Source organism: Rhinopithecus bieti, unplaced genomic scaffold (genome assembly GCF_001698545.2).
Source record: "Rhinopithecus bieti isolate Rb0 unplaced genomic scaffold, ASM169854v2 scaffold_1234, whole genome shotgun sequence".
Classification (NCBI taxonomy): Eukaryota; Metazoa; Chordata; class Mammalia; order Primates; family Cercopithecidae; genus Rhinopithecus; species Rhinopithecus bieti.
The window spans coordinates 274956-299948 of record NW_016803318.1 but is presented as its reverse complement, the minus strand read 5'-3'; the positions used below and the strand labels follow the sequence as shown (position 1 = coordinate 299948).

Here is a 24993-nt window from a genome sequence, read left to right as displayed (position 1 = left end):
CCACCTCGCCCGGCTAGTTTTTTGTATTTTTTAGTAGAGACGGGGTTTCACCATGTTAGCCAGGATGGTCTCGATCTCCTGACCTCGTGATCCGCCCGTCTCGGCCTCCCAAAGTGCTGGGATTACAGGCTTGAGCCACAGCGCCCGGCAAAATTTGGAAAATTTGATCCCTATGTGATAGAAAAGAAAAACCCATTTTTTAAGGGGAAATTGAAGCCAGCTGCAGAAATCTGCATAAGTAGCAAGGCGCCTAATGTTAATACCCAGGACCACAGGGAAAATGTCTCCAGGCCCTGTCAGAGACCTTCAAGGCAGCCCCTCCCATCACAGGCCCAGAGGCCCGGGAGGAAAAAGTGGTTTCATGGGCTGGGCCCAGGGTCCCCGTGCTGTGTGCAGCCTAGGGACTTGATGCCCTGTGTCCCAGTTGCTCCAGCCATGGCTGAAAGGGGCCAACATAGAGCTTGGGTTGTGGCTTCAGAGGGTGCAAGCCCAAAGCCTTGGCAGCTTCCCTGTGGTGTTGAGCCTGCGAGTGCACTGAAGACAAGAATTGAGGTTTAGGAACCTCCACCTAGATTTCAGAAGATGTATGGAAACACCTGGATGCCCAGGCAAAAGTTTGCTGCAGGGGCGGGGCCCTCATGGAGAACCTCTGCTAGGGCAGTGTGGAAGGAAAATGTGGGGTGGGAGCCCCCACACAGAGTCCCTACTAGGGAACTGCATAGTGGAGCTGTGAGAAGAGGGCCACCATCTTCCAGATCCCAGAATGGTAGACCCACCGACAGCTTGCACCATGAGCCTAGAAAAGCCACAGACACTCAACACCAGACACTGAAAAGCAGCAAGGAGGGAGGTTGTATCCCGCAAAGTCACAGGGGTAGAGCTGCCCAAGACCACGGGAACCCACCTTTTGCATCAGCATGACCTGGATGTGAGACTTGGACTCAAAGATGATTTTGGAGCTTCAAAATTTGACTGCCTCACTGGGTTTCGGACGTGCATGGAGCCTGTAACCCCTTTGTTTTAGCCAATTTCTCCCATTTGGAATGGCTATATTTACCAAATACCTGTACCTCCACTGTATCTAGGAAGTAACTAGCTTGCTTTTGATTTTACAGGCTCACAGGCAGAAGGGACTTGCCTGATCTCAGATGAGACTTTGGACTTCTGCGTTAATACCTAAATGAATTAAGACTTGGGGGGACTTATGGGAATGCATGACTGGTTTTGAAATGTGAGGACATGAGATTTGGAGGGGCCAGGGGCTGAATGACATGGTTAGGTTGCCGCCATGTTAGAAGTGCCTTTAGCCTCCCACCATGATTCTGAGGTCTTCTCAGCCATGTGAAACTGTTAAGTCCAAATAAACCTCTTTTTCTTCCCAGTCTCAGGTATGTCTTTATCAGTCTTGTGAAAACAGACTAATATAGGCCCCAATCAAATGTATCTTGAAAGATATATACAATCTATTAAGATAAAAAATATTATAAAATATGTGTAATATAATCAATTCAATCTCAATTATATAGATGTAATTATCATATATATGTATTTAAAAAGGTCTACAAGATTATACATCAAGGTGTAACTATGGCTATTTCTGGATAAGGTTGTCTTTTATTCCATACCAAAAAAAAATTTTTTTTTAATAAGAAAAAAAAAGTTAACAACCAAAAAAAGTCAGTTCTCAAAATCTGAGATGTGATCAGTGGTCAGAAAACCAAGGTCCAAGAACCTAGGGTTAACTTCAGAAGCACATATTCTCTAGGTAGGAAATCTTAAAACATATTCTTTACACAGCCATAAAAAAGAACAAAATCATGTACTTTGCAGCAACATGGATATAGTTGGAGGTCAGTAGCCTAATAAGCAAGTTAATGCAGAAAACAGAAATACCACATGTTCTTACTTATACATGGGAACTAAACATTGGGTACACAGGGACACAAAGTAAGGAATAATAAACACTGGGGATCAACACTGGGGATCACAAAACGGGAGAGGGAGGGAGAAGGGCAAAGGTTGAGAAACTACCTATAGGTACTATGTTCACTGCTTAGGTCATGGGATCATTGTAAGCCCAAACCCCAGCATCACACAATATACCTGTGTAATAAACCTGCTGTTCTGTGAGTTACCAGGAGAGCAAATTTTAAAAAATTAAAAAATTAAAACCAAATCTGTACATGTACCCCCTGAATCGAAAATAAAAATAATAAATTTTAAAAGAACGTATTATTTAGGTGGGACAGCTTCTTAGAAGTAATGTACCCTACAAAGTGAATCGGAAACAGCTTACTGCTAACTAAAATAAAAGAGGCTTCCTTTATATAGCCAGGAAGGAGACTAAACCACCAGGCTAAAAAGTAACAAATAACCAAAAGAGTAAAGCACAACAAAATAAAAATGGGGCTGGGCGGCCGGGCGCGGTGGCTCAAGCCTGTAATCCCAGCACTTTGGGAGGCCGAGACGGGCGGATCACGAGGTCAGGAGATCGAGACCATCCTGGCTAACACGGTGAAACCCCGTCTCTACTAAAAAATACAAAAAACTAGCTGGGCGAGGTGGCGGGCGCTTGTAGTCCCAGCTACTCGGGAGGCTGAGGCAGGAGAATGGCGTAAACCCGAGAGGTGGAGCTTGCAGTGAGCTGAGATCCGGCCACTGCACTCCAGCCTGGGCGACAGAGCGAGACTCCGTCTCAAAAATAAAAAAAAAAATGGAGCTGGGGGCAGTGGCTTATGCCTATAATCACAACACCTTGGGAGGCTGAAGCAGGAGGATCACTTGAGGTCAGGAGTTCGAGACCAGCCTGGCCAACATGGCAAAACCCTGTCTTTACTAAAAATACAAAAAAATTATCCAAGCATTGTGGCTCATGCCTGTAGTCCCAGCTACTCAGGAGGCTGAGGCAGGAGAATTGCTTGACTCTGGGAGGCAGAGGTTGCAGTGAGCTGAGATCACACCACTGCACTGCAACCTGGGAGACAGAGTGAGACTCCCTCTCAAAAAAACAAAACAAAACAAAACAAAAACAACAAAATAAAATAAAGATGGGTTTTAATGTAATAAGTGCAGACTAATGGGTGGTAATCTCTATTACTTGTCTGGAAAATATGAATGTGCTGGTGTTGACCTAACACAAAGGAAAAAAACCTAACAAGCATTAATACTTTACTGTCCTAAAAAATTATTTGAAGTGAAATATGAGTAATTCCTTAGCATTTATCACAACCTGAATGGAATTTCTCTTAAAGATCATGCAATTTCCTTGCTGATTCTATATGTACCAAACCACCATCTGATTGCTTTTGATTTCTTGATATCTGAGAAATTCACAGACAACAGTATGCTAACAAACAAGTGAGTTTTGGAGTCACTGAAACAGAATACCCTCAGTTATAAATGTATAAATTAATCTTCTGACACAGGTCAGATGCACTTAAAGTCAGATAAGATGAGCTAGTCTATTCAAGACCTAATTAACTATTATTCAAAAGCTGCAGATTAGAGGATAAAGCACATACTTTAGGGACACTGAATAAATATTTGCAGAATGAATGAACAATGTGAGATTTCCCTGTCTTTGTGTTACTAAAAAACTTTTACTCATGCCAATGAAAAAGTCAAAGAAAATGGATCTCATTTCAGGGAAACTTATTAAGTTGGTGTTAAGAACACACTAATAATCCCACAAAGGCTCATCTCTGATACCTGATTTCTTAAATACAAAGTACTTTTTTTTCTTGAAATGGAGTCTTGCTCTGTTGCCCATGCTGGAGTACAGTGGTGCGATCTTGGCTCATTGCAAGTGATTCTCCTGCCTCAGCCTCCTGAGTAGCTGGGATAACAGGCAACCACCACCATGCCTCGTTAATTTTTGGATTTTTAGTAGAGATGGGATTTCATCATATTGGTCAGGCTGGTCTGGAACTCCTGACCTCAAGTGATCCACCCACCTCGGCCTCCTAAAGTGCTGGGATTACAGGTGTGAGCCACCGCAGCCAGCCATTAAATACAAAGTACTCTGTTTACAATGAAACTAGTAAAATGAACAGGAAACTGAGATGTAGCCCATGGAAACCATAAATGGAATGCCCATATGTTCCTTCTCAAAGCAAGAGGACAAAACTGTTATCAGGAAGAAGCCATGCTAAAGTTTAATCAATTTTTAAAAATTTGTAAAACATGAAATTGTACTTTCAAAACATACAGTGACATCATAATGACAATTACTGTAAAGTAACAACCATATGGAACAATCTGGGCAGACCTGCTAAGTAGGTATAATAATAGGCCCCAAAGATATACTGTGTTTGTTTATACTTCTATGAAAGAAAAGAGAAAAGAAACTGAATTAAAAATTTTCAAGTTCTATTCACTGATATACTGGTGCCTTGGAAGGAAAGTTTCTGAGAAAATTAGGGAAATGCTTAATTCTTTGGTTAAAAAATAAGTGAGAAGGCTACTTAATTTTAAATGTTTGACTTATCCTAAACAGTTATACTAAAATTTTCAGTATAAGTAAACAGTTAAAATCTCACCAAATACAAACACTTTCATTTTTGCACTATCCTGGCTCCAATATTTAACTGCCTTTATACTCTCAGACAATTTACCTAAACTCTCTGTGCCTCAGTTTCTCTGGTAAAATGGAGATATTCACAATACCTTCTTCACAGGGTTATAGTGAGGATTAAACAAATGAATAGCTGTAAAGTATTTAGACTAGTTTCTGGCACGTACTCTTAGCTATTACTACTACTAATTTATATTTTTTTATACTTTTTAGGGACATAATTACAATTATCCACTTATTCAAAACAAACACGTTTAGTAGCCACTATAAAACTGATACTGTGCTAGAAGCTGAGAATACAGAGATAAATAAAACACTACCCTACACTATTAACCCCAGAAGTAACTGAAAAGACTGTAATAGATATAGTTCTCAAAAGATACCAGGTCCAGATGGAATTACAGGTAACTTGTATTAAACCTTTAAATAATAGGTAATTCCTGTGTTATTTAAACTATTTCCAAGCATAAGAATACAGCAAGTTTTCCCAGTTCTTTTTATGCAACTAATATAATCCTGACACCAAAACTTGATAAAGAGACTCACCCTCTTTTGAATAAATATAAAAATCCTTTAAAAAAAAAAAAAAGGTAAGGAACAAATCAACTCCAATAATGTATTAAGAGACTCCAGCCTGAGCAACCTAGTCTCTACCAAAAATTGAAAAATTATATGCCTGTAGTCCTACCTAGTTCGTAGGCTGAAATGGGAGGATTGCTTGAGCCCACCGAGTTTGAAGCTGTAGTGAAACATGATCTTGCTACTGCATTCTAGCCTGGGCAACAAAGTGAGACCCTATTTCCCCAACCTCCGACCCCTAAAAAAGAGAGATTAGTACTCCCTGACAAAGCAGCTTGAATAGAAACACTAGAAAACATTAGAAAACATACTTGTTAATAAAATGCATTAACTGTTTAAGGGAGAAAAACTCTAAGGTCATTTTGATAGGACTGCAAAGGGCATGTGACAAAATCATTAGTCATTCTTAATTAAAAGCCCCTAATAAATTATGAATAAAATTAAACTTTCTTAGTGTGATAGTGCATATATTAGGAACCAAAAGCAAACATGTTTAACAAAGAAACACTAATTCATTCTCACTGAAGTCAGGAAAAACACAATGATGCCTATATTAAACAACTTTGTTTTGGTAATATAGTCAATATAACAGATAAGAAAAATAAGAAGTATAAACATTGGAAAGAGAAACACAATTTTGAGGATGACATGAGTGCTAACCAAAAAACTAAAGAGAATAAAATGAAAAACTATTACAATTAGTAAGAGAATTCAGCCGGGCGTGGTGGCTCAAGCCTGTAATCCCAGCACTTTGGGAGGTCGAGACGGGCGGATCACGAGGTCAGGAGATCGAGACCATCCTGGCTAACACGTAGAGTTATTTTAAACTCTACGTGTTTAAACGGGGTGAAACCCCGTCTCTACTAAAAAATACGAAAAATTAGCCGGGCGAGGTGGCGGGCGCCTGTAGTCCCAGCTACTCGGGAGGCTGAGGCAGGAGAATGGCGTAAACCCGGGAGGCAGAGCTTGCAGTGAGCTGAGATCCGGCCACTGCACTCCAGCCTGGGCGACAGAGCGAGACTCTGTCTCAAAAAAAGAGAATTCAATTAAGTAACAAGATGAAGGGTAACAAAAAGTTTGCCAGCAATAAGCAGTTAAAAAGTTAAACCGGCCGGGCACGGTGGCTCAAGCCTGCAATCCCAGCACTTTGGGAGGCCGAGACGGGCGGATCACGAGGTCAGGAGATCAAGACCATCCTGGCTATCACAGTGAAACTCCGTCTCTACTACAAAATACAAAAAACTAGCCGGGCGAGGTGGCGGACGTCTGTAGTCCCAGCTACTCGGGAGGCTGAGGCAGCAGAATGGCATAAACCCAGAAGGCAGAGCTTGCAGTGAGCTGAGATCCGGCCACTGCACTCCAGCCTGGGCAACAGAGTGAGACTCCGTCTCAAAGATAGATAAATAAATAAATAAATAAAATAAATAAATAAATAAATAAATAAATAAATAAAAAGTTAAATCAAACTATGAAACTTGACTGAATGATGAAAAGTGCCCTGTATCTTCTACATTGGCTGCAAACCTAAAACCGCTCTAAAAAAGTCTATTTTTAAAAAGAAAGAAGGGAGAAGAAGGAAGAAGGAAAAAGAAGGAAGAGGAAGAAAAGAGAAGGAAGAAGAAGATGGAAGAGGGAAGGAGAAAGAAGAAAAGGGAGGAAGAAGAAGGAGGAAAAAGGAAGGAGGAGGAAGAAGGAAGAGGAGGAAGAATGAGGAAGAAAGAAGAATGAAAGAGGAAGGAGGAAGAAGAATGCAGGAGGAAGAAGGAGAAAGGAAGAAGAAGAAGGAAGAAGGAAGAGGAAGATAGAGGAAGAAGAAAAAAGAACCAAATAAACTGAGACCATAAGCCATAGGTCTGAGAAGTTTCAATATTACTAAAACGTACAGGCTGGGCATGGTGGCTCACGCCTGTAAACCCAGCACTTTGGGAGGCCGAAGCAGGCAGATCACCTGAGGTCAAGAGTTCGAGACCAGTTTGGTCAACACGGCGAAACCCTGTCTCTATCAAAAATACAAAAATTAGCCAGGTGTGGTGGCGGACGTCTGTAATCCCAGCTACTTGGGAGGCTGAGGCAGGAAGAAATGCTTGAATTGGGAGGCAGAGGTTGCACTGAGCCGAGATCACACCACTGCACTCCAGCCTGGGCAACAGAGCGAGACTTTGTCTCAAAAAAACAAAAAAGCCTTTCCTGTCCCGGCCTGCGTGGTGTGGGCTTGTGGGTCTTTGAGACCTGAAAATTGAGAGCGTTTTCGCACCCCAAGGGCTGCTCCTGGCGGTTCTGCGGCCATCACCATGCCACAGACCGAATATATTGAATTACTCCATAAAAGCTATGGATACCGTTTGGATTACCATGAGAAAAAGAGAAAGAAGGAAAGTCGAGAGGCTCATGAATATTCAAAGAAGGCAAAGAAAATGACTGGTCTGAAGGCTAAGCTTTACCATAAACAGCACCATGCTGAAAAAATACAAATGAAAAAGACTATCAAGATGCATGAAAAGAGAAACACCAAACAAAAGAATGATGAAAAGACTCCACAGGGAGCAGTACCTGCCTATCTGCTGGACAGAGGGACAATCTCGAGCTAAAGTACTTTCCAATATGATTAAACAGAAACGAAAAGAGAAGGCGGGAAATTGGGAAGTCCCTCTGCCTAAAGTACGTGCCCAGGGAAAAACAGAAGTATTAAAAGTTATTCGAACAGGCAAGAAAAAGAAGAAAGCATGGAAGAGGATGGTTACTAAAGTGTGCTTTGTTGGAGATGGCTTTACAAGAAAACCACCTAAATATGAAAGATTTATCAGGCCAATGGGCTTGCATTTCAAGAAAGCCCATGTAACACATCCTGAACTGAAAGCCACCTTTTGCCTACCAATATTTGGTGTAAAGAAGAATCCCTCATCCCCACTGTATACAACTTTGGGTGTTATTACCAAAGGTACTGTCATTGAGGTAAATGTGAGCAAATTGGGCCTTGTGACACAAGGAGGCAAAGTTATTTGGGGAAAATATGCCCAGGTTACCAAACAATCCTGAAAATGATGGATGCATAAATGCAGTCTTACTGGTTTGACAGCAATTTCATATATAATTATCGAGGACTACACACCAACTGAAAGAACTGCCATTACTGTGATGTTTCTGAATACTACCAAACAGCCATACATGTCTGTAATGAAGAGATTTATTAAATTGTAAACATTAAAATGGTCCTGTTTTTAAAAAAGAAAAGAAAAGAAAAAAAACTTAAAGTACCAACTGTCCCCAAATTAATATATAAATTCAATGCACTTCCAATCAAAATCCTAATGGGATGGGAAAAGGGGCAGAGATTGAAAAACTGCATCTAAAATCCATTTGGAAGGGTAAACACAAGCAAAGCATTAATAAACTTGCAAACAAACAAAGAATTTTTTTTTAAAGAAAAGAACAATAATGAGGTGGACCTTCTCTGCCAGTTTTCAGATCACAGTATAAAATCATAGTGCGTACACCAGAATGGTACACGAATAGAATACAAAAATAAAGATCTACAGCACATAACAGAGAATCCAGAAAGAGAAAGGTAAGTATGAAAATGTATACATAATAAAGGTGACATTTCAAATCAGATATGCTATATATTATGCTGTAAATAACTGAATACGCATATGGGGGGGATTAGATCTTTAACTCAAAAATACACAAAAATACTCCCCACCCACCAGAGATTTGGACATAACGCCCAATCAGGGCCAGAAACCTTCCACAAAAGTCGATGGATGGGCACGCCTGTAATCTCAGTACTTTGGGAGGCCATGGGTGGATCACTTGAGGTCAGGAGTTCAAGACCAGCCTGGCCAACATGGTAAAACCCCATCTCTCTTAAAAATACAAAAAAAAAATAGCTAGGCATGGTGGCATGAGGCTCTAATTCCAGCTACTCAGGAGGGTGAGGCACAAGAATTGCTTGGATCTGGGAGGCAGAGGTTGCAGTGAGCTGAGGCCACACCACTGCACTTCAGCCTGGGCAACAGAGCAAGGCTGTAAAAAAAAAAAAAGAAAAAAAAGTTGACAGATGGACATATCCTCTGGGATGAATCCTCCATAATTCCTGTAAACTTGGAGCCACCACCGGTTATCTTTCATTTCACAAAGAGAGAGCCATCATGATAACACAGGAAAGCAGATTTGAGAGAGAAAGAATGATAGACAGATGAACATAACATATTGACTGACCATCTAGATCCACCTATAGACTTCTAATTTACATCAGTGCTTCTCAATGTCACTCCTAGGAAGTGATTTAGAAATCCAAGGGAGCAGTTTTGCTAGTCATAATAAATGGTAGGTACCATTCACATTTACTAAGCAGGAAAAATGAGTGCTAGCTACCCTGCAATAAACAGGAGGACAGCCAGGCCCAACAAAGAACTGTCCGCCAACCTGCATATTCTGAACATTCTGCCTGGACATTCATTTGGTGACAAACTACCTATAATTAACTGAAACTAAATCCAGCTCCATTCTACACATAAACACAAATTATTTTCCATTTGATTTTAATATATACTGAATTTTCCAGGGATGTAACTATTGTGAAAACTGACGGAAGTTTATGCTTCCCCACAAACCCCAGAAACTTCCTACGAGTTCTTCACCATTTTGAAAAGTCATAACATTGTACCAACAATGCTTGTGGCAGATGAACTGTAAAATATAATCCTCTTGTACTGTTTGCATTTGTAGCTATCATCTTAATGATTCTATATACAGAAACAAGCACCTAACTATTCATTTTGTCTCCCATAATAGTTATGGCTAGGCATTTATACATTAAAACACATATATTCATATATTATTTTTATTTCTCCTTTATATTAATTGGAGAACTGTATATATATATATGTATATGTGTTTTTATTATGTTTTATAGTTTACATTATCAATGAATTTCTAATCAGAATAGTAGAGGGCATTATAAGACAATTGTTATAACAGGGAGATGTTGGGTCTGATATAGCTAACAACCATTTGAGCTATGTGAGCCAATACATTCTAGTTTTTTGGGTTTTTTTGAGACAGAGTTGTGCTCTGTCACCCAGGTTGAAGCAATCTCGGCTTACTACAACCTCCACCTCCCAGGTTCAAGCGATTCTCCTGCCTTAGCCTCCCAAGTAGCTGGGACTGCAGGCACGTGCCACCATGCCCAGCTAAATTTTTTTAATTTTTAGTAGAGATGGGGTTTTGCCATGTTGGCCAGGCTAGTCTTGAACTGGCCTCAAGTGACCTGCCCACCTCGGCCTCCCAAAGTGCTGGGATTACAGGCATGAGCTACCGCGCCTGGCCGCCGGTAAGTTTTTTCTTAAGTTATATTAAATTGAATTTCTATCACTTGTAACCAAAAAGAGTTCTAACATAACCATAAAAAGCATTAAGAAAATATAAAATTAAATTTTAAATCTTGGAGTAAGAAGAGCCTCTTTTTTTTTTTTTTGAGACAAGACAAGGACTCACTTCTGTTGCCCAGGCTGGAGTGCAGTGGCGCAATCACTGCTCAGTGCAGCCACAACCTCCCAGGCTCAAGCAATCCTCCCACTCATCCTCTGGAGTAGCTGGGACTACAGGCACATGCCACCATGCTCAGCTGATTTTTCATTTTTTGTAAAGATGAGGTCTTGCCATGTTGCCCAGGGTGATCTTAAATTCCTGGACTCAAGCAATCCTCCCAGAAGTTTGAGACCAGCCTGGGCAACATGGCGAGACCTCATCTTTACAAAAAAAATTTAAAAGTTGGCCAAGCATTACAGGCATGGTGGTACATGCCTGTAATCCAAGCTACTTGGGAGGTTAAGGCAGGAGGATTGTGTGAGCCCAGAAGTTTGAGGCTCAGTGAGCTACGATCACGCCACTGTACTCCAGCCTGGGCAACAGAGGAAGACTCTATTGCAAAATAAAGAAAGAAAGAAGAAGAAAAAAAAGTAATTTCAAGGGGGAAGAAAAAAGATTAAAAGGGTTGAATTCAGTGAACTAGACCTATACAATAAGGATTTTAAAGTATCCACTGGGTCTGCAATTATTAATAGAAAGTCACCAGGGATTTTAGTGCAAGGAGGGCCAGACTACAGCAGGTAGAAGAATAATGAAAGATAAAAAAGTAAACACAAACAACTCTTAAGAAATTTTATTGAACAGGAAAGGAAAAAGATTACTAGGCAGTAACTGGAACAGTAATTCTCAATTCTGGCTACAATAAGAATAACTTTAGGAGCTTTTTAAAATTACCAATGCCTGGTTTCACCCAGACTAATAAAATCACAGTCCCTGGGGATGGAGTCCAGGTACCAGTTCAAAAGATATCCTCAGTGACAATGATGTACAGCCAGGACTGAAAAACACAGAGCTAAAGAGTAAAACAGTGGCCAAGGGGCATTAACTGGGAAAGAAAGCAGGAAGAAGAAGATGGATGATACAAAATCCCAGACGAAACAGCTAGAGAATGGGTCAGAACATGGGCTGATAGGCTTGTCTTGAAAAAAAAACAAAGGACACCTCATCTCAGGAGGTTGGAAGGAGAAATGAATGTTGATACAGAGAAGCTGGGCACAGGGATTTGGGGGGTTCATGCCCAAGGCCCCAATTTTCATAAAGGAGAATATAAATCAGCTTCTGAGAATCAGCTATTGGATAGAAAATTTGAAGAATGAAATTTAGTGAAAATTAAAATATCTGTCGAGGGAATGCAAAACAAAAGCCTAATCAAAAGCATGAAATCTAGTGGAGATTAAATGCACCTTACTATCTGCAGGGGTACGATTGGGAACATTTATGTGACTTTTCTGAAGCAGTACTGAACCATCCACTAGTAAAGGAGCAAGGAAAAGTGAATCACAGCACTGCTCCAAAATTGGCCATTTAGTGGGTGGAATGGAGGAAAAAAAAAAAAGATGCACAGGAGGTAAAAGTTTAGACGAACCGTAGTTGAGAAACTCAATAATGGGATCTCAAATCTCAAAACAGGTAGAAAAGGGAAAATAATCTACACACAGTTTAACTGGCACAGGATATAGTAGCTTTAACTCTGGGTGCCATAAGCTATTAAAACAATGTAAGACTTCACTGATTTTTGTCCTAGACAATCTCATTAAATCAGATTTCCCATATCCTGTATTTGTTCCATGAAGCGATGTCTGCAACTAACTTTGAAATGCACAAAACATAAGATGAACTAATGGAGAGCTAGATGGATAGATATGTAATAAAGCAAGTATAGTAAAATGTTAATAAAGCCTAGAAGGTGTGTGGTGGGGGAGAGGGGGAGTGTAGGCTCTAGAACAGCACTGTTGGATAGAACTTTCTAAGATAATGGAAATTTTCTATAATATGTTCTGTCAAATACGGTAACTATTAGCTACATGTGGCCAATGGGCACTCAAAATATAGCTATTTGGGATTGAGGTCTTTGAATTCTGAGTTTTATTAGCTTTTGGTTAACTTAAATATAAACATATAGCTACATGTGGCTAGCAGCTACCATATGAGACAGTGCCGCACTAGATTCATAAAGCCCTAGATTCAAGTCTTAGATCCACCAATGGCTGTTACCTTATTTCTCTGAGACTCAGTTAATTATTTTATAAAACGAAAACAGCAATAGCACCTATTACTTCACACAAATTAAACAACATAAAGCAGATAAAGCATGAAGCACAGTACTCTACATATGGTAAACACTTAATAAAATTAACGTTTATTATTCCAACTAAATGAGATCCATGAGCAAAACCATCTATTTGACTCATCATTGTGCTCCTACTGTCCAGTACAGTGCCCCATACAAAAAAGACACTCAACAAACATGTATTACATGAATGTTTTTACAGTCACAAGACTTCATATTTATCCTATTAAATTTTTTTCCTTTCTTAACGAAAAGCAGATACTTGATTCAATTTCATGTTAAGTCCACTGTTCCAATCTGTTGAAATATTTAATCCTAATGCCTAATATATTTGATACCCTTTTGAAATTTTGATAAATATATGGCTATAGTTTGAATGTGCCCTCCTCAAAAATTCATGTGTTGGAAACTTAATCCCCAATGGAGCAGTGTTGAAAGGTAGAGACTTTAAGAGATGAATCTCCCATGAGTGGATTAAATGCCTTCATCTCGGAAGTGGATTAGTTATTGTGGAGTGAGTTCCTAATAAAAGGATGAGTCTGGCACCTTTCTTTCTTGCTCATGCATGCTCTCTTGCCCTTCTGCCTTCAAACATGGAATGACACAGCAAGAAGGCCCTTGCCAGACGTAGATCCCTCAACCTTGGCCTTCCCAGCCTCCAGAAATATAAGAAATGAATCTCTGTTCTTTATAAATCACCCAGTCTCAGGCATTCTGTTATAGCTACACAAAATGGACTGAGACACATATCATCTATATATTAATCTAATCCATTAATGAAAACGTTAATCAGAGACGTATAACATTTCTCACTCTCTAGTTCATCATCAGGTGAGTACTAACATTCAATTTAGCTTCACTTTCATCCTTTCTACTTACGTCCATCTTGCCTGCAAAGGTAGTAAGTATGAGACTCTTATAAAGATTAGATTACACCAATTTGTCCTTCACTGAAACTACCTTAAAATAACTTTAAAACAACAACTCACCCTTCAATAGCTGGAGATCTGTCAGGACGAGAACTTCCTCGAGATCTGTATCTCCGACCCAACGGTAACCGTGGAGGCCTTGCTCCCCAGAAGTCAGTGTGAGTCTGGTGACCCCTTTCATTGGCTCTATTATCTTGGTCCAGTGGATTGCCACTTAGAAATGGTCTAAAATCTTGAAAAAACATCGTGTGATCCAAATGGCCCCAAAGCTAGTAAAGACCAGAAATAAGTCACGTGTTAGAAAAATCAATCAATAAACACCTGGATTGTTTACAGTTTTTTATATTACAAATGGCCACTGTGAATATTACTGGATGTGTCTGCTGCTGCAGAGGTACAAGAGTTTTTATGTTTTCGGTCTGTACAACTATTACATGATCCATACATCTTCAACTTTACTGGGTAGCGACAAATTGTTTTCCAAACTGGTTGTAGCAATTTATACACCCACCAAGTGTTTAAGAGTTTCTATTGTGCTACATCCTGGCAAGCACTTGATATCACAGGACTTTTTTTTTTTTTTTTTTTTTTTTGAGGCGGAGTCTCGCTCTGTCGCCCGGACTGGAGTGAAGTGGCCAGATCTCAGCTCACTGCAAGCTCCGCCTCCCGGGTTTACACCATTCTCCTGCCTCAGCCTCCCGAGTAGCTGGGACTACAGGCGCCTGCCACCTCGCCCGGCTAGTTTTGTATTTTAGTAGAGACGGGGTTTCACCGTGTTAGCCAGGATGGTCTCGATCTCCTGACCTGGTGATCCGTCCGTCTCGGCCTCCCAAAGTGCTGGGATTACAGGCTTGAGCCACCGCGCCCAGCCCACAGGACTTTTTTTTAAAAAAGTTTTTAACAATTTGGTGAATAGAAAATGATTTTCCAATGTGGGATTTTTGGTTTTGCTGTGTAAAAAAAATTGCGAATGTTTAATTAAAATGCATATGTTTTGGTCCTATGCCAAAAAGAAAATTTAATAGATGTGTGGTGAGCCTGAAGACTCCTTTTAGCATTTCTTACAGGGCAGGTCTATTAATAATGAAGCCCCCTCAGCTGTTGTTTATCTGGGTATGTCATGATTTCTCCTTAATTCCTGATAGTTTTGCCAGATTTAGAATTATTGGTCGGCAAGTCTGTCTTTCATCACCTGAAAAATGTCATTTCACTGCCTTCTAGCCTCCATGGTTTCTGCTAAGAAATCAACAGAAATTCATCTTATTTAAAATCTCTTATATGTTACAAGTTGCTTCTCTCTTGCTGCTTCCAAGATTCTTTATCTCTGGCTTTTGAAATTTTAATTATAATGTGTCTTGTATGGATGTCTTTGAGTTTATCCTTCTTGGGTGTTAGCTGAGCTTCCTGGATGTGTATATTCATGTCTTGTCAAATTTGAAATGGTTTTGGCAATTATTTCTTTTTTGTTTGTTTTGTTTTGTTTTGAGACGAAGTCTCGCTCTGTCACCCAGGCTGGAGTGCTGTGGCCGGATCTCAGCTCACTGCAAGCTCCGCCTCCCGGGTTCATGCCATTCTCCTGCCTCAGTCTCCCGGGTAGCTGGGACTACAGGCGCCCGCCACCTCGCCCGGCTAGTTTTTTGTAGCTTTTAGTAGAGACGGGGTTTCACCGTATTAGCCAGGATGGTCTAGATCTCCTGACCTCGTGATCCGCCCGTCTCGGCCTCCCAAAGTGCTGGGATTACAGGCTTGAGCCACCGCGCCCGGCCGGCAATTATTTCTTAACCATGTTTTCTGCACCTTCCTCCCTCTCCTTACCATGATACATACGTTGGTATCCCACACATCTCTTGGGCTCTGTTCATTTTTCTTCAATCTTTTAAATGTGTGCTCTTCAAACTGTATAATTTCAGTGGACCTATCTTCAAGTTCACTGATTGTTCTGTCTGCTCATATCTTTTGTTGAGCTCCCCTAGTGAATTTTCATTTCAATTATTGTAATCTTCAGCCCCAAAATTTATTTGCTTATTTTTAAAAACTTCTATCTCTTTATTGATATTCTCTATTTGTTGAGACGTTATTATCTTGAATCCCTTTAGTTCTTTGTCCATGGTGTCCTCTAAGCTCTTTGAGTATACTTAAGATAGCTGATTTAAAGTTTTTGTCTAGTAATTCTAGTATTAGTGCTTCCTCGGGGTAGCTTCTGTTCATTTTTTTCTTGCGAATGAGGCATATTTTCTAGATTCTTCACATGCTTCGTAATTTTTTTTTAAAAAACTGAACATTTATAATGTGTAAAAAATAAAACAAAAACAAAAAGAGATGGGTGCAGTGGTGTGTGCCTATAATTCTGGCTACTCATGAAGCTGAGGTGGAAGGGTTGCTTGAGTCAACGAGCTCAAGATTAACCTGAGCAACACAGCAAGACCACATTTCAAAACAAACAAATAAACCAAAGAGAAAAAAAAAAGAAACAAAAAAAGAAAAAGACGCCCAGGCGCGGTGGCTCACACCTGTAATCCCAGCACTTTGGGAGGCCGAGATGGGCGGATCACCTGAGGTTGGGAGTTCAAGACCAGCCTGACCACCATGGAGAAACCCTGTCTCTACTAAAAATACAAAATTAGCCGGGCATGGCGGCACATGCCTATAATCCCAGCTACTAGGGAGGCTGAGTCAGGAGAATCGCTTGAACCTGGGAGACGGAGGTGGTGGTGAGCCGAGATCGTGCCATTGCACTCCAGCCTGGGCAACAAGAGTAAAACTCCGTCCCAAAAAAAGAAAAAGAAAAGTAAAATGCTCGCCAGGTCTTTGCTGATTAGCTGCTGGGGCACTCCTTTAAAACTTAGCCAGGGCCTTTATAAATCTGCCTTAATATTCACTTCCTGCTTGTGCTGAACCTAAAGACAAGCCAAGGTGAAAGCTAATGGCCTCAGGTCTTTTCTGAGCATGCATACTGCCCTGAGTTGTGCACTTGGCTTTCCAGTTTCTCATTCACAATAGCTTTTCAAAGCTCCTATTCCTCCACAAAACTCACTCTACAGCTTTTCTCTCAGGCTTTCAATATCTTATTGTTTGCCCTGGTTTTTTATTTGTTTGTTTGGTTGGTTGGTCGGTTGGTTAATTTTGCCCCTAGTGGCAGTCCTTTGGGGAAAGGACAAAACAGTACACACAACCAACCCCTTAGGAGGAAGAGGGTTCACTCTCTGGAATCAGGCACCAGCATGGGGAACACAGGCTCTCATCTTCAAAACTGCAGCCATACCAGGAAGGGAGGTGAGGGTAGGGTAAGCTAAAATGCTACAAAGATCTCTTATCTTGTTTCAGTGCCCTTTCTTCTGGTGAAGTATTTGCTTGGCTGCTGTAAACCTCTATCTTTCCAGAGTTTCGATAAGCTTGATTCTGACTTTTTTGTCAAGGTGTTTGGTGTTTCTGCAGAGGGATGACCCCAGAAGCTCCTACTCTGCCATTTTCACTGACATCACCCTGCCATTGTGGTTTTAGTTTGCTTTCCCTGATACTAATATACTAATAAGGCTAAACATCCTGTCACGTAATATTTACCAGCCATTCCTATGTCTTCTCTTCCCTGCTGCCCCACCACCCTTTTTTTTTTTTTTTTTTTTTTTGATGTTTTAGAAATCCAAAATTTCTTTCTTTTATTTTTTTCCTTTTTGAGACTGAGTCTTGCTCTGTCGCCCAGGCTGGGGTGCAGTGGCACGATCTCGGTTCACTGTAAACTCCACCTCCTAGGTTCAAGCCATTCTCCTGCCTCAGCCTCCTGAGAAGCTGGGATTACAGGCATGTGCCACCATGCCCAGCTAACTTTTCATATTTTCAGTAGAGATGGGTTTCACCATGTTGGCCAGGCTAGTCTCAAACTCCTGACCTCAAGTAATCCGCCCACCTCGGCCTCCCAAAGTGCTGCGATTACAGGCGTGAGCCATGGCACCCAGCCACATTTATTTCTTAAATTTAAAACATATTCTTATTAAATCACACAGTTTACTTTTTCAGCACTCATCAGTTATTTCAACTAAATCAGTTTTAAATCTCTATTATTTCTCTTTTATGTCTTCTCTTCTTTCATGTCTTTTGTCCATTTTCCCATTGAACTGACTTTCTAATTGCCTTAGTATCTTTTTTTAAAATTCTATATTTTAATAGTTAATTCCTGGTAACAGAAATGCAACTGATTTTTGTATACTGACCTTAGTATACAGAAAATATGCTGAACTCTTAATAATTCTAATAATTTGTGTACATAGAAAACCCAAAAACAGGCTGGGCACAGTGGCTTATGCCTGTAATCCTAGCACTTTGGGAGGCCAAGGCAGGAGGATCACTTGAGCCCAGGAGTTCAAGAACAGTCTGGGCAACATAGTGAGATCCTGTCTCTACAAAAAATTTAAACATTAGGTGAGTGTGGTAGCATGCACCTGAAGTCCCAGCTACTCAGGAGGCTGAGTGGGGAGGATCACTTGAATCCAGGATCCTGAGCTCAAGCTCATGAGGTCAAGGTTACAGTGAGCTATACAGAATCCTAATTATATGCTATGTTTTCCATATACATACATACCTATGGTAAAGTTTAATTTATAACTTATAACAATTTATAACTTAGGCATAGTAAGAAACTAACAACTAATAATAGAATAGTTATAACAATATATAATAATAAAAGTTTTGTGAATGTGGTTTTTTGGTTTTTTTTTATGAGACAAGGTCTCAACTCTGTCGCTCAGGCTGGAGTACAATGGCGCGACCATGGTTCACTGCAGCCTCAATCTCCTAGGCTCAAGTGATACTCCTACCTCAATCTCCCAAGTAGCCAGGACTACAGGGGCGTACCATCACACTCAGCTAATTTTAAAAAAAAATTTTTTTTTTTTTTTAGAGATGAGGTCTAATTTTGTTGCTCAGACTAGTCTCAAATATCTGGCTTAAAGTAATCCTCCTGCCTCAGCCTCCCAAAGTACTAGGATTGAACTATGAGCCTCTGTGCCCCACTTTAAAATATCTTATTGTAGCTGGGCACGGTAGTTCAAACCTATAATCCCAGCACTTTGAGAGGCTGAGGTGGGAGGATCACTTGAGGCCAGGAGTTCGAGACCAGCCTGGCCAACATGGTGAAACCTTGTCTCTACTAAAAATATAAAAAAATTAGCCGGGCATGGTGGCATACACCTGTAGTCCCAGCTACTCAAGAGGCTGAGGCATAAGAATCGCTCAAACCCAGGAGGCGGAGATTGCAGTGAGCCGAGATCACTCCATGGCACTTCAGCCTGGGCAACAGAGCAAGACCCTGTCTCAAAAAAATAAAAATAAATAAAATAAAATATCTTATTGTAGTATACTCACCTATTTTCAGGCCATGGTTGACCACAGGGTAAGGGGGGGCTACTGTACCAATTTAGACTCCTACCAGAGTATAAAAGCTTACATTTACCCCTACACTGACCAACATTTCTTTTTTTTTTTGAGAAGGAGTCTCGCTCTGTCGCCCAGGCTAGAATGCAGTAGCACGATCTTGGCTCACTGCATTCTCTACCTCCCAGGTGCAAGCCATTCTCCTGCCTCAGCCTCCCTAGTAGCTGGGATTACAGGTGTCTGCCACCGTGCCCGACTAATTTTTGTATTTTCAATAGAGACGGGGGTTTCACCATGTTGGCCAGGCTGGTCTTGAACTCCTGACCTCAGGTGATACACCCACCTTGGCCTCCCAGAACACTGCAATTTCAGGCATGAGCCACCGCACCCAGCCTGACCAACATGTTTTAAAAGTTTTAAAAATTCCAATACATAAGCTGAAGAACAAAAAGTAATATGCAGAGTAAGAACATCAATTAGATTTCTCGGACAGGCACAGTGGCTCACATCTGTAATCCCAGCAGTTTGGGAGGCTGAGGTGGGTGGATCACCTGACGTGAGGAGTTCAACACCAGCCTAACACGGTGAAACTCCATCTCTACTAAAAATACAAAAAGTTAGCTGGGCATGGTAGAGCATGCCTGTAATCCCAGCTACTTGGGAAACTGAGGCAGGAGAATTGCTTGAACCCGGGAGGCAGAGGTTGCAGTGAGCTAAGATCACGCCATTGCACTCCAGCCTGGGCAACAAGAGTGAAATTCTGTCTCAAAAAAAAAAAAAAAAAAAAAAAAAAAATTCTCTAAATACTGGTGACATAAAACGTCTTTTCATTTTAACTGCCACTTGCACTTCTTATCAAATCTGCCTTATTTCCCTTTACTTTCTAGTTACAGTCTTCATCTATTAGAGATCACTGGTTTTTAGTCTGAAAAATTGTCTAGAACACAAGAATTCTCTTGACCCAAAATTCCAAAGTAAATGCAAGATTTAAAAACCTAAAACTATACTTGTCTTCAATAAGTGAAAAAGTACCAGCAGACTCCTCCATGTTCTCAATCATCTATCTCACTAAGGTGAATTACAAGAAGAAATCTATGATTCCCTTACTATATACGATTTCACAACATTTGCTCACAGAAAACAACTCTCAAAGTAACCATTAGTTTCATTATAATTTAAAAATAAAATATTTAAAATCTTGACTGGAAGAAAAGTCAAGCACCAAGTTCATAATAATCTACTTTGATACTAACATACTTTTAGATGCCACACCTAATAATATATAAAATTTCTAAAGGACCCATGCTTAAAAACAGCTTCAACATCATAATGAGGCATTTTTCAACTTGTACAGAAAGTGCAAATTAGTGCAAATTAATAACAGTCAATGTATTTGTGGCCTATTTTAATCTCAAAATAATAGTGTACCCTGACCAAAGAACACAGGACAGCAGAGCACACCTCACAAATTTATACCAAATCAGCACTAAGGATAAAAATAGCTTCAGGTCATTTGTCTCTGAGTAGACTTAGATAAGCATAAAAGAAAAAAAAGAAAAGCTTATACAACAAAACTGGGTATTTAGGACACAGCTTACATAAGTAAAAACTAATAGGGAACACTATCATAGAGTTTTGCTAAAATAGTCTAAAGAATCACAGAGACAGTTTGACAAGTTTTGCCTTGAAAACCTGAAAACATTACTCTGAATATAAATACAATGACAATATTTCTGAAATATTTCTGAAAATATTTGGGATGAACTACTTACACATTCAAAATAAAAAACAGGATAGACAGTATCTTCCATTTAGCAGAACTTGCTCTACACTAACCATGATCACATCAGCACTTCTTAAAATATTATGGTCTGCTCCTCAAAAATGTAAACAGTTACCAAATGCCCCAGCAATTTCACTCCTAGTTATATAACCAAGAAAATTAAAACATATGCTCACACAAAACTTGTACAAAATATTCAGAGCAGCATTATTATTCATAACAGGCAAAAAGTGTAAACAACCTAAATGTCCATCAACTGATGAAGAATAAAATGTGGAATATCCATACAATGTAGTATTATGCAGCCATAAAAACGAATGAAGTACTGATACATGCTACAGCATGAATGAATCTTGAAAACAGTATGCTAAGTAGAAAAGAGTCAGTCACAAAGGTTCACATATTACATGATTTCATTTATAACAAATATCCTATATATGCAAATCCATAGAGACAGAAAATAGATTGGTGGTTGCCTAGGGCTGAGAGAACTGTGGAGAAGTATGTAGTGACTACTAAGGTGTATGGGGATTCTTTTGAGGATGATGAAAAAGTTCTAAATCAGTGGTAATGGTTGTACAACTCTGTGAATATACTAAAACCACTTAATTGTATACTTTAACAGGGTGAATTACATAGTATATGAATTATACCTCAAAAAATAATATTAGAGTCTATAAAGATGAGTCAATTAAGAGTAAATAATTGTATAATTATTAACCTTAGAAATGTAATCTCGAAAAAGTTCACAGGCGATTTTGTGAAAACATTAAAGCAAAGTAAGGAAGATACTCATCACTCCGAAATGTTTCCTCGTGTGCCTTTATAATCCTTCGCTCCTGCCCCTCCCCACCCCCAAGCAACCCCTGATCTTTCTGTGGTATGCGTTTTTTAGAATTTTATGTAAAGGGCATCGTATTGTATGTACTCTTCAACAGAGGAATGATGTAGCTGATTAGTGAATGGCAAAGTCTAATCTCTAATGATTTCACATTTCTCCAGCAAGTGAAGTAAAGTTGCACAAATGCAAAATAAGAGGTTCTGATTATGTGTGCCTGCTCTGCAGACTCTAATTCTCAGGTAGGTCATCCTGTATCAACTTAGGATGTCCATTTGGCCACAGTTCAACTTTGTGTTCCAATTCAGCTGAATAAAAATTAAATTTTTATATCCATCTGTCTGGTGTTCTATGTTTTATTTCTCAGTATGTTGTAGACTTAGGTAGAAGAAGTATGATCAATGATCAACCATCATATATAACTAGACATGCCTAACACAGGATAGTTTAATAAATATAGCGTAGCCATTAAAGAATATGAAGTCCTAAAATTTTTTTTTTTTTGGAGACAGGGTCTCACTCTGACACCCAGGCTGGGGTACAGTGGCACAATCTCAGCTCACTGCAACCTCTGCCTCCCAGGCTCAAGAGACTCTCCCACCGCCGCCTCTCGAGTAGCTGGGACTACAGGCATATGCCACTACACCTGGCTAACTTTTATTTTATTTTGTAGAGACAGGGTTTTACCATGTTGCCCAGGTCGGTCTTGAACTCCTGGGCTCAAGCGATACGCCTGCATCCACCCTCCCAAAGTGCTAGGATTACAGGCGTGAGCCACCACATCCAGCTATAATTCTATTAACTATAGAGAGACAAGTAAAAGGTTTATGACATAACACCAAGTAAATTTTTAGAGGCAGAAATACGATATACTCTTATGACAGCAACCCAAACAGTTATGAGGTATGCATATGAGAAATGAGAAGTATGCTAAAAAATGCATAAAGCTATAATCAAGTAATGAGAATATGGGATATCTTTTTTTTTTTTTTGAGACAGTCTTGCTCTGCTGCTCAGGTTAGAGTGTGGTAGTGCGATCTCAACTCATTGCAACCTCCGTCTCCTGGGTTCAAGCGATTCTCCTGCCTCAGCTTCCCGAATAGCTGCGATTACAGGCGCCCACCACCACACCCAGTTATTTTTTTTATTTTTAGTAAAGATGGTGGGGTTTCACCACAGTGGTCAGGCTGGTCTGGAACTCCTGACCTCATGTGATCTGCACACCCTGCAGATATTTCTCATTTTTAAAAAAGCTTAGGCCCAGGCACGGTGGCTCATGCCTATAATCCCAGCACTCTGTGAGGCCAAGACGGGAGGATCACCTGAGGTCAGGCGTTCCAGATGAGCCTGGCCAACTTGGTAAAATACAAAATTACAAAAATTATAAATTATTTTACTTGGTAAAATACTAAAAACACAAAAATTAGCCAGGCTTGGTGGTGGGGGCCTGTAATCTAAGCTACTCAGGAGGCTGAGGTGAGAGAATCACTCAAATCCAGGAGGCAGAGGTTGCAGTAAGCCGAGATCGTGCCACTACACTCCAGCCTGGGCAACAGAGCGAGACTCCATCTCAAAAAAACAAAAACAAAAAAGCTTAAGGTTGTTATTTTTCAGTATCTATGCCTTAGGACAAAATCTGAAAGGAAATGGATGGAGAAAGGGAGCTCTTAGAATAGTGAAACTCGAATGGGCGCGGTGGCTCACGCCTGTAATCCCAGCACTTTGGGAGGCCAAGGCGGGAGGATCACGAGGTCAGGAGATTGAGACCATCCTGGCTAACACAGTGAAACCCCGTCTCTACTAAAAACACAAAAAATTAGCGAGGCGTGGTGACAAGCACCTGTGGCCCCAGCTACTCAGGAGGCTGAGGCAGGAGAATCACTTGAACCCAGAAGGCAGAGGTTGCAGTGTGCCAAGATTGCACCACTGCACTCCAGCCTGGACAACAGAGTGAGACTCTGTCTTAAAAAAAAAAAAAAAAAAATTGTGAAACTAAAGATATATATTTTTAATTTTTTTTTACTGCCACTATAATGCTGCTTATGTAACAAAAACAAATTTTATTTAAATACATATAAATCAGATAGCTCAGAGCACCCTGCCCTCTTGTGTATACCTGAGAGCTCTTTTTTCCAGAAAGCCATGTATCTTATTTTCTCCTAATCTGAGGCAGCCGCCAGAGCCACTCTTGCACTGAAATGATCCATTCAGGTAAGCTGAGACTCTAAGATTAGATGACCCACTGGCACCAGGTCATGGTCAGAAGTGCAAGTAATCAATGAAACCTTCAGGTAGCTATAGGGCTCACTTTCCAGATTACCATCAGGAGCTTAGTATAACAATGTCTTCTCTCTACAAATTGCTAGCAACATTTTCAGATTCACTCTCCACTGGCCCTCACACATTATTCAAACATTGCTCCCATGTAACTGGCAACCCTCCCCTACCTTCTCTCTACCCCATTAGTCTCTTATCTCCCAGCCCAGTCTCATTTTTTTTAAAAAAAGTCAATACTGATTTTGTCAGAAATTTTCTTGGAATGAGCCTCTTCTAATACAGTCAGTATTTTAAGAATTCAGCTATCAGTAAATGTTACTTATAGAAAATAACCACCTCATTGTACAAGTAGCTCCGGCTAAAGAAAAACAGAGCAAACCTGAGCATAAGTCTTTGCTGAAATTACCAACTAAAACAGGGAAAAGAAAAACAACTTTAGTTTCTATATATAATTTTATTTCTGTTTTTTCTTCAGGGACATAAGCATAAAACCTTACAGCTTATGAATACTATTTTGAGATAATTTTCACATCTTTGCTTATCTAAATTCCACCTACTCTTCAAGTCTCCAGTGCAAGTTTTACCTTCTCTATGAAGTCTTAATAATGGCTAAAATGTATCAAGCACTCACTAGATGGCAGGCACACTGGGGTCTACACACCTAGCATGTATTAACTCAATTTAATCCTCATAACATCCCTATGAGGAAAGGATGATTATTTTCCCCAATTTACAAACAAGGAAAATAAGAGAGGCACTGAGAGATTCTAAGTAACTTTGCCCAGGTTACACAGCCAATAAGTGGCAGACACAGGATTTGAGCTCAGGCAATCTGGTTCCAGAGGCTGTGTTCTTAATCACTGTTATATGACCGCTCCTCAAGACCATGGCCCACCTTATCTCTTCCTTCTACTATATTTGTTACATATACCCCACAATAAATTTATTATACTCTGTACACTTTTTTTTTTTTTTTTTTTTTTTTTT

At 40.1% G+C, this 24993-nt stretch overlaps 1 protein-coding gene and 1 pseudogene across 3 annotated transcripts in view; one reads left to right on the top strand and one right to left on the bottom strand.

Annotated features, from left to right (window-relative positions):
- RNF115 (ring finger protein 115) overlaps positions 1–24993 on the bottom strand; it is an 84350-nt gene that overhangs the window by 14960 nt on the left and 44397 nt on the right. For both annotated transcript variants that reach the window (XM_017874993.1, XM_017875001.1), the window contains one exon: positions 13802–14010. In XM_017874993.1, the coding sequence (XP_017730482.1) occupies positions 13802–14010 (209 nt within the window). The remainder of the gene's footprint in view (positions 1–13801; positions 14011–24993) is intronic.
- On the top strand, positions 7381–8225 carry LOC108531508 (ribosome biogenesis protein NSA2 homolog pseudogene; annotated as a pseudogene). Its single transcript, XR_001886177.1, has one exon. The product of XR_001886177.1 is annotated as a ribosome biogenesis protein NSA2 homolog pseudogene (transcript).